The sequence below is a fragment of the Panthera tigris genome, chromosome F2, assembly GCF_018350195.1.
Source record: "Panthera tigris isolate Pti1 chromosome F2, P.tigris_Pti1_mat1.1, whole genome shotgun sequence".
Classification (NCBI taxonomy): domain Eukaryota; kingdom Metazoa; phylum Chordata; class Mammalia; order Carnivora; family Felidae; genus Panthera; species Panthera tigris.
The window spans coordinates 45631874-45650603 of record NC_056676.1 but is presented as its reverse complement, the minus strand read 5'-3'; the positions used below and the strand labels follow the sequence as shown (position 1 = coordinate 45650603).

The following is an 18730-nucleotide window of genomic DNA, read 5'->3' as shown; positions in this document are numbered from 1 at the left end:
ATATTTGGGATTTTGGTTTTGATAACAGCTATTCAATTCATATGACTGCAGTTAGACAAATGTGTGTTTCATAGCAAGGAATATTTTCTGCCTTTCTTTTCTTTATTTTTAGCTCTAAATATATGTGACAATTTCTAGGATTCTTGTTTGAGAGAAATCTTATAGTTTAATCTAACTGGTGTCTGTTAAATATAGGGAGAACATATAACTTATTACTTAAACCAGGATTCTTTTTGGAGTGAAAGGGAAACTGTTAATTATGCCAGGATGATAGGCTTAAACCAGAGTGGGGTCATATGTCTATCCTAATTATAGTGCCTTGAGACTATGGAATATGCAGTTAAATAATATGCAAAAAACCAAACTCATCAAAAAGAGATCAGATTTGTAGTTACCAGAGGCAGAGGTTGGGGGGAGGGGAAGATTAGTGAAGATGGTGAAAAGGTACAAACTTCCAGTTATAAGATAAATAAGTACTTGGGATGTAATGTGCAATGTGATGACTACAGTTATCGTTGCTGTGTGGTATACACAAAAGTTGTTAGGAGAGTAGACACTGAGTGCTCTTCACGAGGAAAATAATTTTTTCTTTTTTTTTTGTATCTATATGAGATGATGGATGGTTAAACTTACTGTGGTAATTATTCCACAATATGTGTAAGTCATAGTATGTTTTATACTTTAAACTTGTATAGTGCTATATGCCAATTATTTCTCAGTAAAACTGGACAAAAATAGTTGAACAACAATAACAACAACAAAAATATGTATGGACCCCTGTGGCCTCATAGAGCAAAGTAAAAGTGTGAGGTCAGGAAGGAAGGTAGTAGACAATAGCCTGGAAAGAGTCTCACTGCACTTGGCCAGAAGTCTGAATTTTATTTTGTTTCTTTTTGGAGTGGAACTGCGGCCTCTTATTTCCCCCTCATATTTTTTTTTCATTATATGAAGTTTATTGTCAAATTGGTTTCCATACAACACCCACCCCCTCATATTTTTATACTTGTTCTTAACAGTTTCTCCTTGTCTCAATGTAGAGAGTTAAATTCATAGGACTTGCATTTGAAGAAGAAGGTGAGGAAAGTGCGAGAGTCAAAGATTGTGCTGTGACTGGTGTGTTATTCATGAAAACTGGAAATACAGAAGGAAGGGAGAGGCTTGGGAGGCTCTGAAACAATAATTTGTTATATTATTGAGTCACTGGGTTTGAGGGTCTACAGGCTATCCACGTAACAATAGCAAGTTAGCAACTAGAAGCAAAGATTTTAGCTCAGGAAAGATATCAGGCCTAAAGATATATATAAAGATATATACATACACACACACACACACACACACATATATATATATATGTATGTATGTATATATGTATGTATATATATATGTATGTATGTGTATATATATATGTATGTATGTGTATATCTTCTGCATATATAGTTAACTGTTAAGTCTTTGGGAATGGACAAAGTCTTTCATTCATCCACTCATTCATCTAAATTTAGCATTATGCTAGATGCTAGGAGTACAGTAATAAAGTAGACCCAATCTGTTTTCATAGACCTTGTGGTCCAGTGGGAGACACTTACAAGTATAGGGCCCCATAGGAGCACGTAAGAATTATACTGAAGCCAGACGAGTCAAGGAAGACTGAGTCCTTTAGGATGAATAAAACCCCATCAAAAGGTGGAAAGAAGTAAGGCTGGAGTGCATAGAAGGCATAGAGGGCACCATGTGAAAGTCCTGTGAGAGGGTGCCTGGCATGTGTGAGAAACTGAAAGAATGTGGACTGAGAAGAAAATATAGTTGAACATAGGGGTGCCCAGGTGGCTCAGTCGGTTAAGCATCTGACTCTTGATTTCGGCTCAGGTCATGATTTCACAGTTTATGAGTTTGAGCCTATGTCAGGTTCCACACTGACAATGTAGAGCCTGCTTGGAATTCTCTCTCTCTCTCTCTCTCTCTCTCTGCCCCACCCCCATTCATGCGCTCATGTGTGCTCTCTCTCTCTCAAAATAAATAAATAAACTTAAAAAAATAAAACATTAAAAGAAAGTTTAAAAAAATAGAGTTGAACAAAGAATTTTGATGAATGCTTTCCTTTAAGGGAGCAGAAGAAAAGGAATCATCAAAGGAGTCTGAGAGTGGAAATAAGCAGAGAATCAGGAGACAGTGTTGAGGGCAGAGAGTCAAGGAGAGGATAATCAACAATGTTAAAGTTGCAAAAGGAATCAAATATGATGAAGATTAAGGAGAGAAGCTATTGAATTGGTGTTCCTATGGTTGTCAGTGATCTTAGAGATCACTTTCACTGGCATGAAAACCAGACTTCAGTAGATTGAAGAGTGGAAAGGGAGTATGAAGATTTGTAGAGATGAGAAAGAGAGAAAGGCGGTAGGTTGTGGACAAAACAGTCAAGAAACTTATTTTACAATGGGAGAGACACCTCCCTTGAACACCTTTGTAGCATAAGGAAGAAGATAGAATCAATGGAAAAGTAAACTAAGGACAGTGCTAAGGACATAATCGATGTTGCAAGGTTCTGGGGAGAATGAGTCAAGACCACACATGAATGGTTTAGTCTTGGAGAGGAGTCTTCCTTTGAAACATCAGAGAAAGAAAAATGTTTACAAGAAAGCTCTTGAGAAGAAAGTTGAGGGCATTCATACCAGAGTTTTTTCCCAGTTAAGTGTAAGATAAATCTTCTGAAAGTGAAGAAGTGTAAGGATAGAGTTGGGAGCTTTACAGAGGAAGGCAAAGCTTAAAAATGGGGAGGTAAGATTTGATTAGAAATAAGCAAGAACTCACCAAGCTTTGTGATCACAGCTGAGGTTCTTTTTTTTTTTTCTTTTTAAGTCTATTTATAATGGATCCAGTTGTAGTTTTTATTGGGAGCTTGAGGATAAAGTTGGGAAAATGAATGAATGATTCAACTGACTTAGAATTGGGCCTTGATAAGACAGAAGATCAAGGTAGGAGGAATTAAGGATGTTTAAGAGTGTACTTGAAATGATGGGCAGTCTTCAGACCCAATTGTGGAAGAAAGTAAGAGAAACCAGGTGGTGCACAATTCATTTGAGGGATAGAAAGAAGCTGCATATTGGGCTGAAGGTAAAGATAACGTTTGGGAAGAGGTCTAAAAGGATGAAAAGCAATGATCAGAGAAGAAGTTGTGTTATTAATATAGTGAGTGGTGAAGTGAAGTGACACTCATTCTGAAGAAAATCATAAAGCAAAATTTCAGAGGGTAAAAGCCCAAGCCAATTTGATATAGTCACATACAACAATCTGGCTTTACCATGGCGTCATGCAATGTCCACCAAGGTATAATGATAGACAACATAAATAGCATTTAGAGTCTCTCTTGGGACTGTGGGTAGCAGCAAATCTTAAAAGACAAACAGAAAGAAAAAAGACAAGCAGAGTGAAAGCAAGACTGGGAGAGAAAGGGAAAAGAATAGATTCAGGTGTGCACCAGAAGGTGACTGTCCTTTCTCTTAGTGTTATTCTAGTCATCACCAACTTCTTTTGTGCTTTACCCACTTCACCGTTGTCATGTTTTTAAATCAAAGAAACCATACTAACTTCTACACAAAGAGTTTGGTATGTGGCATGTCAAATGTTTGTTTAAACTATACTTTCAATGTAGCTGACCTAGTGACTAAGCAGTTGCTTTATTTTTGCCATTAGATGCCATTGCTGCCCAAATAAAACCTGACCACTGGGTTTAAAAAATTTTTTTTAAATGTTTCTTATTTATTTTTGAGAGGGGGGGGGGCAGAAGATGAGTGGGGGAGGGGCAAGGAGAGAGAGAGAGAGGGAGACACAGAATCTGAAACAGGCTCCAGGCTCTGAGCTGTCAGCACAGAGCCTGATGTGGGGCTCAAATCCATGAACCATGAGATCATGACCTGAGCCTAAATCGGACACTTAACCGAATGAGCCACCCAGACACCTCCTAACCACTGTTTTTTAACTTAAGCCATTTGGGGAGTGAAATTTCCTCTCCTTTGAGGTAGATTTGCAATTATTGATGCAAATTCTAGAGACACTTTTCATGTTGTTAATTTTACCATTTTAGTCTTTAGTTTTTGAATTTGCCTTAGTATGACATTATTTTAATTAGTGCACTTTTAAAACCTGTAACTTACAAAATGTTTAAGAATAGATTTGAATCTGATGCAAACCTAACTTGTTAGATTATTTAGATTTACAAGTCATTTTTCTGCAGCCTAAGTGTCCACCAACTGATGAATGGATGAAGAAGATATGGTGCATATTCACAATGAATATTACTTGACCATTAAAAAGAATGAAATCTTGCCATTTGCAACGATGTGGATGGAGCTAGAGAGCATTATGCTAAGTCAGTCAGTCAAAAATAAATACCTTATGATTTCACTCATATGAGGAATTTAAGAAACAAAACAAACAAGCATAGGGAAAAAAAAGAGAGGCACACTAAGAAACAGACTCATAACTATGGAGAACAAACTGGTGGTTACCAACGAGGAGGTGGGTGAGGGGATGGGTGAACTAGGTAATGAGGATTAAGGAGTGTACTTGTGATGAGCACTGGGTATTGAATGGAAGTGTTGAATCACTATATTGTACACCTGAAACTAATATTACACTGTATATTAAGTAACTGGAATTCAAATAAAAAGTTTAAAAAAATATTTAACTCCCAAGGTTAGAAAAAAATTATGTGTATGTAAAGCAAATTTCATTTTAAATATCATATAATCATTTGGTAGAGTACGGTTCAAGGGGCGCCTGGGTAGCTCAGTCGGTTAAGCGTCTGACTTCAGCTCAGGTCATGATCTCATGGTTTGTGGGTTTGAGCCCCGTGTCGGGCTCTGTGCTGACAGCTCAGAACCTGGAGCCTGCTTCAGCTTCTGTGTCTCCCTCTCTCTCTGCTCCTCCCCAACTAGCGCTCTGTCTCTGCCTCTCAAAAAAAAAAAAAAAAAAAAAAGAGTATGGTTCAAACTGGATTATTCTGCCCAATGGACTATGTACCTTTGTTTTAGGGAAGGAAGTTTCCAACACATGGATCGCCTAATTAAATAGAACATCCAAATGTCTCTTCAATATGCCCCTTCTCTCACATTTCACAGCACTTAGTAATAAAAAGAAGTTCCCTGTTGCTGTTCAAGTCTTATCTTTTTTTTTAAATTTTTTTATTTTAACGTTTATTTATTTTTGAGACAGAGACAGAGCATGAGCAGGGAAGGGGCAGAGAGAGAGAGGGAGATACAGAATCTGAAACAGGCTCCAGGCTCTGAGCTGCCAGCACAGAGCCCGACGCGGGGCTCCATCTCTCGAACCAAGAGATCATGACCTGAGCTGAAGTCGGATGCTCAACTGACTGAGCCACCCAGGCACCCCACAAGTCTCATCTTTTAATACTTCAAAAAGTTTAAAGTCTGCTCCATCTACTAACTTCCCCTCTCCTAAACCTCATTAATGCTGTCTAAAGATCTTTTAAGTTCTCTTTATGTTTTTATTAAGTTTCAGTGCATGATTCATGAAATTTCTCTGTACCTTTTTATCATATGAAGCTTTCTCAATATCCACACAGATAGCCCTAATAACATATATGCTACCCAATAACTTATCCAGTTCCAGTGTCTATCTCCATTTCTCCTAAGTTAACTATGGGCTAGCCTTATGTTGGAATTCATCAGAATTTAGAACTACTTGTGCTTTAAATTTTTGAACTCTGAAAATTCCCCTTTTGGGTCATCATTTCACTTGAGGATACTAGTCTTCCATTCATCCATTTAGCAAATATTTATTGAGTGAGTGCCTTGTTATGTACTGATCTTTATAGTACTCCCTTTTAACTGCTCTCTACATGTCCTTCTCCCTTAGCTTCACTCTTTTTAGTAAGCTCTACTCCCAGAGAGGGGCTTGAACTCATGACCCTGAGCCAGTCAGGCACCCCATTTATTCTAGTTCTTTGAGACTCTGCCCTGAATATTACATTACTATCTTGTAGTAGGCTTTATGGTAGATCATTTCAATTGTACTTCAACCTGCCCGCTCAATTTCGACCTTTCTTTTTTAGGTCCTTTTACTATTTCCTCTGACTTTGTTGTTATTATGTTTTACAGTCAACATTTATTGATATTTACTTACATATTTATGCAATTCTGTTGTTCTCTATTCCATCCTGCTCTTACCTTTGTTTACTTTATGTGCATAGTACAGTTCTGCTGGTGATGGATTGTCTGCTTCTGTTTATTGGTTTGTGACATCTTTGTTTTCATTTTATCAGGTATTTTTGCTGGGTACAAAATTACAGATTAGCAGTTATTTTTGCTTAGCACTTTAAAGACTCAAGGCTAGAGTCTATACCTGGTCTAGTCCTGCTCTTAGGGTGTTTTCGGACCGTAGGATATTTACACGGGCTTCCCCACTGGCAGGTCCTGAACTATAATACTTGTTCCCTCAGTAATGAGAAAGTTTCAAAAACTCCAGTTATAGGTAATTATAAAGACTTTGACTGTTAGTCTGTGTGAGATGAGAAGTCACTGAAGAGTTGAGAAGAGTGATAGGCAAAAGGACCTCTCTGTTTGCTGTCATACGAAAACACTAAGAAAGCAAAGAGGAACCTTTGAAGACCAGTTAAGAGGCTATTGCAAAAAGCAGGCAAGAGATGAAGGTGGCATATAATTCCTTATCTGGCTATTGAAATAATTTCCAAACTACCTCAAATCTTGTTCAAACTGTTCAAACTGTTTCTCTTTCCTGATGCCATAGTGATTTATTTCTAAGATTCATATCCAATAATGTCACCCCTCAGAGAGCCCTCGTTATATATCTTTAGGTAAAATTGAAATTCCCTACCAAGGGACAAAAGGTCATATCCATGCCCTGGCTCCTGCCTCACTTTATAGTATCCTCTCTTATTCTACCTCTTTCCATTAGCCAGTGTTATCTCCTTGGAGTCTAGAATCTCTCCATAGGTTATAAAACCTCCCTAAGCCTTAATGCCTTGGCCCAGATTTTCCTTCTTCTTAAATCATCTTTCTCATCAATTCCCTTTTCTTGCCTGATTGACTCCAACTCATCTTTAAAGATTCAGCTGAAGGATTAAGGATAAGACAAGCTTATCTTTTCTTGGAAAGGTTTCTAAACCTTTTCCTTTCCCATTCCAAAACATAAATGAGTCTTTTCTATGGATTTAGTGCAATTCAATAACATTTACGGCATCCACTCTCTGCCAAGAACAGTTTTAGGAATTGGAGAATGACAAAAGAACAAGCTATGGTATTTGCCCTCAAGGACCTCATTCTAGAAGAGATGATACATAATACATAACTGCATTATAGTGTGGTAGGTATAGCGGTAGAAAATGATCTTGGGAGGGTGTGAGTGAAGGCTTCCTGGAGGAAGAAAAATACATGTTGGTGTTTAAAGAATAAGTCAGGGTTTATCAAGTGGACAAGGTGCGCACGGTAAGGTGAATATCCAAGATTGAAGGAACAATACATGCAATGGTGTGGAATGACAAAACAACAAGGTTTAGGAAAATAACAGAAGAATTAGTATTTGAGTATGATGTTTAAGAGGTGATTAATGGGATGTGAGTTTGAAAAGAATGGACAGGCAGTCATTGATGTTCTTATTTGCAATGCGTACTTCTGTGGTAGTACTTACACTGTATTTCTTCTGCTGATTTTCATCTCCATGTCACCACCAGTGGGCTCTTTCAGAGCAGGTATTGGGTCTTAATCATTAAGCTTTGCATACATAGCACCTATACAAGTGTCTAAGATGTTAGTAGATACTCAGTAAATGCTTGTTATTAATGTGGACCCTTTAAAACTTTTAAAAGATTATTTTACGTAAGACTATTTATATTTGGTATTTGGTATGCCTCTCTCTGTCTCTCTGTCTATATATCAATCTGTCTGTCTATCTATCTGATCTACTGCCTGAGTGGAATCTGGACGTTATCAGGTCCAAAAACTAAGTAAAAAATTAAATTAAGTGCAATTAATTTGACATTGTTAGTACAACTACATTTAAATCCGATATGCAGGGCATGACATATTCAGTATGTAACATTTAAAAAAATAAAATGTTAATAAATTACTTCTGAGATGTAAATAGCTGTTATTTAGAGAAAAGACAAATGAGTAGAACGGAATAGACATTTATGCTTTTTCTAGGAAGCTAGAAATTCCATGTGTATCTTTCCATTCACTCTTACTTCCTTCTTGTATCTCTTCCACAGCATTCTGCACCAAATGGAGATATTTTTACAGCAGAAAGGGGTAATTAGCAACAGTCTTAAGAAGTCTGCAACTCAGTTGGGTAGGGCAGGTAGTTTGTTGGGTCCCTATACTAGAAGACCAATAGCCAGTTTTTCAGTCCTTGTTTCTTGCCTCGTGTGTCCAAAAGGGCATTCCAAAACATTTTGGAAAGTAGCCCTAATGTGTTAGAAATATTGTGAACATAAGGGAAGAAGGAAGTATATAACCTGGAATCAATCATAATAATACAAAGTAGGAATCTGATAAAAAATATTAAATATCCAAATGATATACTCTTATGTAAGATCCATGGCAAATTGATTAATTACCATTGAAGAAATAGGAAAAGGAAAGAGAAGCCTTTTGAATAAACAGATTGCTTTGACTTAAGTAGTTTTATGCATCTTTTCAAGAAAAAAAAAATCACTTGAGCTTGTGTCTCTTCTCTTACCTTTTTAAAATGCCTTTGCTGAGGAACCTACTAACCATTATGGTTTCTCCCAACATCCTCTCATTTCTCCCCCTTCTCCCTTAGTATCTTTTTGCCACATACATTGCTCCTTCGGCCACTCTTGACATTGGACTCCAACAGGAAAAGAAAAAAGAAATTTATATGAGAATACAGCCACCATTTGAAGACCTTTTTGACACAGCAGAAGAATATATCCTTCTCCTCCTTCTTGAGCCCTGGACACAGATGGTAAAATTAGACCAAGTTGCTCTTAGAAAGGTATTGTGGCACTAAGAAACGGTGTGTGAACCGTTCATTTACTACAAAACTGATGATAAGCAGCATTATTAATTCACAAGAGAAAAACTGAAAAATGTCTTACATGGGCCAGGGACTCAGAGTTAAGATTTGGCAGTCTCAATATTAGAGCCGGGAAAGTATTTATTAACTTTATTTTTTGCCAGTTTCTCTATTGTGTCCTAATGAAAGACTAAAATCTTTGTCATTTTTTAGTTCTCCATACAAATATGTTGACAGAGAGAAATCTGAGTTTTGGTTTCCTGCGAACTAACAAAATATGCCATGATAACATTATTGGCTTTGTCCTTTCTTGCCATTTCTCTGCAGTGGCCTTAATTTTGATTAATGGGAAAAAACCCTTTAATTTTATACTGGATGAGTTATAGTAAATATTGCACCCATGGAAAATAGAAATGTTTCATATGTCCTGTGGAAAACACATTTTCTAACTTCAGTGTTGCTATTTTAAGATACCCCTAGATGTTCATCAGGTCAGACTGCTTGATTAGATAAAAATGTCAACACATCTTTTTCAATTCCAGCAGAGGTCATTTTAAATCTCAGTGCCTGAATATTTTCACCATTCTTATTGATGGGTGGAAGACATTTCTTTAAATATTTATTTTAAATCACAGATTACAACCATTCATGGGTATCTTTTATATTAAGTTGTGCATGTACCCTGTACATGAGGTCATTTCCAGTAGAACTCTGCTGCCCTCGTATTGCTATTCTTTGCTCATGTCTCAACAACTTTTTAGTCATATCTTCTACCAGAAAGAATAGGTTAGATAAATTAAGATAAAATTAATACCCAAACACCTCAGATAGAATTACCTTACTGGATTTGATTAAACAGTTCTATGGCTTACTAAATTCAATGACCAAAATAATTAGATTTTCATTCCTGATTTCTCTTTGCCCTGAAAACTTAGTGTTACATCTTTTCTACTACAAAATACATCTGTTATATTAGGAAAATTAGGGTATCATATGAAATTAAAAAAATGATCTCCTGTCATTTTTATTTAAAAAATTTTTTAAGTTTATTTATTTTGAGAGGAGAGAGAGAGAGAGAGAGCGAGAGCGAGCATACAAGCGGGGTAGAGGCAGACAGAAGGAGAGACAGAATCCCAAGCAGGCTCTGTACCATCAGTGCAGAGCCTGATGTGGGGCTCAGACTCACAAACTGTGAGATCATGACCTGAGCTGAGATTAAGAGTCAGACACTTGGGGCGCCTGGGAGGCTCAGTCAGTTGGGCAACCAACTTCACTCAAGTCATGATCTCACAAATTGTGAGTTCAAGCCCTGCGTTGGGCTCTGTGCTGACAGCTCAGAGCCTGGAGCCTGCTTCAGATTCTGTGTCTCCCTCTCTCTCTGCCCCTCCCCCACTCACGTTCTATCTCTCTCCTTCAAGAGTAAATAAACATTAAAAAAAAATTAAAACATTTTTGAAAAGAAAAAAAAGAGTCACACACTTAACTGACTGTGCCACCCAGGTGCCCCTCCAGTCATTATTTTAAATACAGTGTATGGTGTAAAGGAAAATGGACCTGAGATAAGTCCTGAGATGTTAAAAAAAAAAGATTTGGCATTAAAACTAACTTCGCTAAATCAAAAAGTTTTGGCATTGGTAATGATTCTTACAAAATGTGTGGGACAAACCGTATACTTGTTTTTTTAAGTTGAGAGAGAGAGAGAGAGAGAGAGAGAGAGAGATAGACACAGCAAGCACGAGTCAGGGAGGGGTAGAGAGGGAGAGAGAGAGAATCCCAAGCAGGCTCTGCACTGTCAGCACAGAGCCCCATGTGGGGCATGAATCCACACACCGTGAGATCATGACCTGAGCCGAAGTCAGACACTTAACCAACTGAGCCACCCAGGCACCCCTATACACTCTTTTTAATAAGAAATTACAAATGCCCTTAAATGCAGCCCAGAGGACGTCTGTAAAAGTCCATCTGACTGGATTGTGTAGGCTGTTTCCCAAAAAGGATAATCAAAGAGACTACCAAAACTAGCTATTAAATGTAGAAAATTCTCAGTCCGCCAAACTGCTTTTTCCCTGGAAGAGAGAAATGGAGAATGAGCTTGTTCTTCTGACGATATAAAACAGTGCAATGCACACTCTGTAGCATGAGACCTACTGTGAGTTTAATTTGATAAATGACTCTCCTCCTCTCTTGCTACAGTTAACAGAACCTTAGCTTGCAGATGAATAATGATGGAGTCTGGTCATTTCTTGTTCTACTGTGGATTATTTGGTCTCTAAACCTAGCAGTGCCTGCTTTCATGACTATTATCCTATTATAATGAATAGAAAATGGAAATGTGACCCAAAATGTGTGCAGTGTTTGTTAGTTCACGTAGGGTGACCAGAAAGGAGGAATGATCTCTGATGTCACTATATCATTACATAGAAATATTTTATCGCATGCATGAGAAGTCTGAATATGCTGTAGCTAATATTTTTATGTTGGTTTTCCTGCTTTTGCCTCCAAACTAATTTACTTTATTGGCAAGTGTATTCGTTTTTTAGCCCGCTGTTACTGGCAAATTGTGCATTCTTTCCGCACTTTTTCATAATGCACATTCTCTTGATGTTATGAGCTTTATTATTGTTTTATTAGGTGGAGCTGGTGGAAGAAACTAGACAGCTAGACTCCACATACTTCAGAAAGCTACAGGCTTTGCATAAAGAGACATTTTCCAAGAAAGCTGAGGTAAGACAGCTCTCTACTTAGAAAAAACAAACTTTTTATCCTGGAGAGGATTACCACTGTGTATATTGGCAGGGGGAGGGGGATAATATATTGAGGAGATCATGTACTGATCAAGTAAGGGATAGGCAGTTCCATTTTTCTGCTACTTCTTGGCCTAGCATGCTGCATTTGACAGGTGTCACTTTTTATTGACACATTTAACAGCAAAGCCAAAAGACAAAGCAGATGCCTGCCTTAGTTAAGAGCCTTCAAACCACATTATTCCTTTGAACATCTCTGATTGCTTTCTGTATAGCAGCAGCTCTATTTGTCAATTCAAAAAAAGAGTTAAATTGAGTTTTCTAAACAGAAAAGGAACTTTTGTGTGACAGCAATAGGCAAAATAATAAAGGAAAAAATATGGAAAGGATTTAGGGGCATCAGGAAAAAGATCATAGGACTGACTAGGATATTAAAGTGTTATTTTGATTTATAAATTTGCAACTTTTGGATTACCTACATAATCCTTTCAGATCCTGAAAGTCGTAAAATTAAATGTGTGTATCTACATAAAGGTGACAGTTATATTTATTGATGTGAAAAATGCCTAGGGCACATTATTATATAAAAATATAAGGAAAAAAACACTGGTATCATATAATCCTATTTATGTAAAATTATATATTTTCTCATGTATACATATATACGAAGAGAGGTATCTGGAAATATCTGAGACATCACCAAAATATTACAGATGGTTAGCTCTGAACAATAAAGTTTCAGGTGATATTTTAACTTTCTCTCTTGTACCTGTCTGCAATTTTTACTCCTTTACAATAAAATTTTACACAAATAATAAAGTGGACTTTTAAATGTAACCTTTATGATAGTTGCCTTTTTAACACATAAATTCTTTATTTGAGAAACTACGAATTCATATCTTGGAAAGGCTACGTAAAAATCCAAAAAGACAGCACATTTTGTTATTATTTTAAAGTTTATGAATGAAAAAGTTCATGAGGTTGTATTTTAAGTTTGTATTTTAAACTTTGTGAATTGAAACATAGCATTTTCATTGTATTTTAAGTTGCATTTTAAACTTTATGAACTAAAATGTATAATACTTCCCATAATCCTTCTCTTCATTGGTAATTGACTTTTTAAATATCGGTAGTTTCTCTAATGGTCTGATGCTTTTCAAAAATAAACAGAGGGGTAAATGAATTATATAAGGAGAGGAAAGGTTTTTGAAAGAATAAGCTTCTCTAGCTCTTTGCCCTTATATAGAGCTTATAAATTGCAAAACATAAGGTTTTAAAAATGCCTAATAATTAACTTTTATATGAAAAGGTTACATTTAAAGAACATACTATTGGGGCACCTGGGTGGCTCAGTCGGTTAAGCATCTGACTTCAGCCCAGGTCATGATTCTGCACTTCGTTGGTTCAAGCCCTGTGTCAGGCTCTGTGCTTACAGCTCAGAGCCTGGAGCCTGCTTCAGATTCTGTATCTCTCTCTCTCCTTGCCCCTCCCCTGCTTGCACTGTGTCTCTCTGTCTCCCGAAAATAAATAAATATTAAAAATTTTAAAGAACGTACTATTAGAAAAATATTTTGCATTACTCTATAACTTTCAAAATTGTTATAAATAAAAGAACACTTTATGTTCATAATGCATTGTTAAGAAAAAGAACCAAGTTGCAAAACTATACATACTTGTTTAGTCCTGTCTTCATTTTTAATAAACCACGTGTGTATGCAAAGAAGACTAGAAGATTTGTATTTACAAATGTTAATGATTGTTATCTCTGAATGGTAGTATTATATATGCTTTTTGTTTTCTTATTACAAATGATGTATTACTCTTATACTAACAAAAATAAAAAAATTAACATTTTATAAGCAAATATATAGTAAATGTTTTCTAAATGTTCCTGAAAAGAAGAGAATGGAAGAGAAAGGAACAGGATAGAATTTGATGGGAGTTACAGCCAGATTCTAGATTCTTTATCTAGTTTTACTATTGAATTGTTAGATGGTGTTGGCCTAATAGTTCATTTTTATTTCAGTTTCTCTTTTTAAATTTGGAAAATAATTTGTTGTATTTAGGAGATTTTTTAATGAAAAGTGTTATTTCACTAGGACACTACGTGTGAAGTTGGAACTGGTATTTCACCACTTCCTGATGTGTCTAAAAAAACAGAATACTGGAATAATGTTCCTGAAGAATATAGGCACTTCAGTTTTAATGATCTGCTTAACAACAAACTGGAGTTTGAACATTTCCGTCAGTTTCTTGAGGCTCATTCTTCAAGGTAAGGAAAATAACCATTTAGAAATGTATTTCTCTCTTAAAACACTGTTTTTCTAAGCTACTTTTTTTTTTTTAATTTTTTTTTTCTACGTTTTTTATTTATTTTTGGGACAGAGAGAGACAGAGCATGAACGGGGGAGGGGCAGAGAGAGAGGGAGACACAGAATCGGAAACAGGCTCCAGGCTCCGAGCCATCAGCCCAGAGCCTGACGCGGGGCTCGAACTCACGGACCGCGAGATCGTGACCTGGCTGAAGTCGGACGCTTAACCGACTGCGCCACCCAGGCGCCCCTCTAAGCTACTTACTTTGATTCAACATATAAAAGTGATTTGGTGCTAGATTTCATCCATGACAGTAGTAATGGCATACCTATCTGAAATCTGTATCGGTAACTTTTTGTTGGGGAGTGCATTTTGATAATAGCAACCTCCCAAATATTATTTTGAGATTTTGTTAATAGTTTTAGCTTTGGATAAATTAAGACACCACTATGTTTAATTCTGTCACTTTTCTACTGTTTCTTTCTTTTGCATTTTTCTAGACAGGTGCTTTAACTAGTATTTCTGAAAAAGTGTCTCTTTCATATTTTCATATTTTTCTAAGCTACTGAAATTACTGTAAAACTTTGTAATTTTATTGGCTGATACATAAACATTGTAGTTTTGCACAAAATCTTGGAAACTTATGACATATTTATCTACTATAAACTGAAATATTCATCATATATTTTTCCAGTAATTTTCTCCCAAGTTAAGAGAAAGTGTTTACACCTGGGAGCCAAATTTCACATATATAGTTTCCCTTCTTAATGATGAGAATTGTTCTAAATTTAGCATGTTGCCAAATAGACACACATTGGGTGGAGATTTTCTTAGGTTAGATATAAACAATACTGGTCCATCAGTAATGGAGGAACTCTGAGACCCTACCCATAATGATGGTAGATGATTTTCTGATCCCAGTACACCTGTGTTCATTCATATATTTAGCTAAGATGAGACATGGTAACACTGAACTCATTAGTTTCATGATCTACTTGGTTCTGCTAACTAGTCAAGACAATCACATTCTAAGTTCTGTCAAAACAAAAACTTGTTTGGTGGTTAGTAAAATTGAGAGGAAAAATAAAAGAAGGGCTGTGCTTTGGTTTTGTTTTCATTTTAGTGTGGACCTTATGTGCTGGACAGACATTGAGCAGTTCCGAAGAATAATTTACAGAGACCGAAAGCAAAGGGAAGCAAAATCTATATATATTAAAGACAAATACCTTAATAAAAAATATTTCTTTGGCCCCCAAAGTCCAGCTTCTCTATATCAGCAGGACCAGGTATCAACATGTAAACATATTTCTTTGTTGAAGTATGAAAACCAATGATTTATTTCTTTTTGCCAACAACCTAAAATTCATTGTTTTTGTCTTTTGCTTTTATGATTTATATGTTAGACAGTTTGGATATCTTACTTTTTAAGTTATTTATAATTATCTAAAAATTAAATGCCTTTAAAATGCACTCAAGCGTTATATGCTGTAAAAACTGTGTTATTTTAAAAAATAATTATAGAATAAAAATAACTTATTCATCCACTCATCCGTTCATTCAGATATGAGTGCCTATGATATATGGTGTCATTATTTACTATATTATTATTGTAATCCTTGCTACATGTCATTAGCATACTATATGGTAAAATGTCAGATTGGGATTCAGCAGTGGCACTGAGTATCCATGAAATGTGGCTCAAGTTTTATGCTTTTGAAATGTAAAGAATTAAGTGTTACAATTAATTTGAAGTTTGGTACTACGTTACTACCTAGAGATCAAATGTATAGCATTTGATATCTTTATTTTGGTAATTTAAAAGGATGCATATCCTAATGGTGTATATTTATGAAATACAAATCTCAGATTAATGCTAAACTCAGTAAATGTCAGAAAAATTCAGAAGTGTTCATGGTAGGGCATACCAGATTAAAAAGCTAGATCCTATGGGGCGGGGAGGTGGTGGGTGGGGGGGAAATAAGCAAACGTTTTGGGGAATAAGGGGAGAAGGCAATCTGAAATTAATCAACCTTGACAAAAATGCCTTGCCATTAGTTCCCTGAGATACAAATCTGGGATACGTTAGCAAAAGTAGCTGGGTATCTCAAGCACAAGTATGAAATAAACACATGGAGGCATTTATTTTCTGTTTGGCTTGTGCTACATTGTGTGAGGTTTCGTGGTATCTGATGCTACTGTGTGAACCTTCCATAGGATAAGATGCTGAGCATTTAAAATTCAGTGGAGAAGTTATCCATTGCCATCATAGCAAATGACTGTGTTGACTACAGAAGAGTTTCCCCAGTGACCTTTCTTCCTCATCTTTGGCTTTACTTTTATTTTTATTTACTTATTTTCTACTTAAGGATATCCACATCACATTACATTCTGCGTAGGTCTTGCCAGTCCTAATTTCGGCTGGGTGGCCAAGTTTGCTCTTTGATTAGCAAAATAGTCTTTTCTCTTTTTCTTTTTTCTTCCTTTTATTTATTTATTTATTTAAAAAAAAAAATTTTTTTTTAACGTTTATCTATTTTTGAGACAGAGAGAGACAGAGCGTGAACAGGGGAGGGGCAGAGAGAGAGGGAGACACAGAATCGGAAGCAGGCTCCAGGCTCTGAGCCATCAGCCCAGAGCCCGATGCAGGGCTCGAACTCACGGACCGTGAGATCGTGACCTGAGTTGAAGTTGGACGCTTAACCGACTGAGCCACCCAGGCGCCCCTTTTCTTCCTTTTTTATATAGAATCATTATTACTAAAAGATGTCCAAGAGGGTTTCTCTTTTGTTTTTATGTTAAAAATTATCTTTGTTAGTAGGATTTGATGGGTTTTATTAATCGAAAGGGAACTAAGAAGAAGGTAATTTTTCCATTGAGGGGTCCAGAAGGTTTGAGGGCTGTGTACACAGAAACAGGTAGAAAAAAGAATGATTTATAGCAGAAAATGGCCATTCATAGCTTGTTGAAACCAGTACTTATGCAGAAGGAAGATTTGGGCCACAAAAGAAATTGTGTTTTGTAATAGGTGCTACCTGTGCAGGTCAGAGACTGTTGTCTGTATAACCTGGTCTTTCTCTCCTTCCTGCTGCCTCTGTCTTCCTCTTCGAAGTTGTTGGGGGCAGCCCTGCATTGCTACCACCACCATCTCCAATCCAACGTTTGTTTGTACATGTTGATAATATCTGAGCCAAGGTTGTCTCCTAACTAATTCATGCCCCATTTTCCTCATGCACGAAAGAGAATGTTTTCTCAAATCAGTCAATTTGACCAGAATTACAGATTCGTAGATTATTAGACCTGGAAGAGCACTTACAAAACTCATTGACTAATAAATACCCTCATTTCACCTTTGAAGATACTGAGGCCGTGGAGAAAACGTGGCATTGCTTGTGGTCATACAGGATAAAAATCCCACTCCTGTGTTCTCTGAAATATATCGTGAACAAAATCAGACATCTAAAAGAACTGTCACACAAACCACAATTTTCTGTTTGATGTTAGGGGAGTTGTCAGTCTTTACTGTACCTGGTATAGCCAGGAGATAACTTATGGAAAATGAAAATGGTGCTGTCGGCTGCTCGGCAGCTGGTTTGGGGGTGGATGGATAAATTAATGACTGTTAGTATTTCTTCACTAAAACAGAAGTTTGCAGTTTCTGTTTCATTTTTATCTTCCTAGATAATGAATTTAAGTGGTGGCTGGGGAAAGATGCTCCATGAGCAGCTCGATGCACCTGTTCTAATTGAAATTCAGAAGCATGTCCTAAATAAGCTAGAAAATGTGTGGTTGCCATTATTTCTTGCAAGTGAACAGTTTGCAGCACGTCAGAAGATAAAGGTATATCAGTGAGTGTAATCTTTGGGTAGTAATTAACAGTACCTCTAAAAACATCAAATGTGTATACCTGTCAACCCAGCCATTGTACTTCAATGCCATAGTGGTTAAGAGCATAGAGTTGGCCTTCCTAAGTTTTCGCCTCAACCCTATGACATGTTCATTGTACAACTTTAAGGTTTGCTTTTATAAGTATGTTTTTTCTATTCTATTCTATTCTATTCTATTCTATTCTATTCTATTCTATTCTCTCCTATTCTAATTTTAAGTAATCTCTACAGCCAGGGTGGGGCTCGAACTCACGACCATCAGATCAAGAGTCCCATCCATGCTGTACTGACTAGGTCAGCCAGGCGCCCCTACAACTTTAAGTTTTATAATCATAGTTTTCTCATGTGAAAGATAATTAGGGTTAATAAGAGTAATTGCTTCATGAGATAGTTGTGAAGATGAAATAATTATGTTTAGTTTCTTAGCATGGTACTTGGCACACAGCAAACACTCAGATATTACTTATTAATATAGTTATTTTATATTATTAAGTCCTCATATAAATGGGCAAGGATATACAAGGGGGAAATAAATAAATAAATTATGATAATTCTGTACTATGCAGATTTCTATATAAAATGGGAGTATAAAAATGAGATTTCCACATGTACTGATATGATAGACGTTATTTACTGAGTGAAATAAGATGCAGAACAGAACATAGAAGATGATCCATTACATGTACTTATATCTCTGTGTCTGTCTATTTATGTATTCCCTTTTCTTTCTTTTTATTTATCTATCTATCTACCTACCTATCTACCTATATTTGTGTT

General features: G+C 36.4%; 1 protein-coding gene across 15 annotated transcripts in view; it reads left to right on the top strand.

Annotated features, from left to right (window-relative positions):
• Window positions 1-18730, top strand: part of RGS22 (regulator of G protein signaling 22) — a 176143-nt gene that overhangs the window by 96089 nt on the left and 61324 nt on the right. For all 15 annotated transcript variants that reach the window (XR_006212830.1, XR_006212829.1, XR_006212828.1 and 12 more), the window contains 5 exons: window positions 8797-8991; window positions 11644-11736; window positions 13856-14028; window positions 15193-15355; window positions 17748-17906. Coding sequence is in view for 7 of the 15 variants with exons in the window: in XM_042972794.1 (XP_042828728.1) it covers window positions 8797-8991; window positions 11644-11736; window positions 13856-14028; window positions 15193-15355; window positions 17748-17906 (783 nt within the window). In the remaining 8 variants the exon portion in view is untranslated. The remainder of the gene's footprint in view (window positions 1-8796; window positions 8992-11643; window positions 11737-13855; window positions 14029-15192; window positions 15356-17747; window positions 17907-18730) is intronic.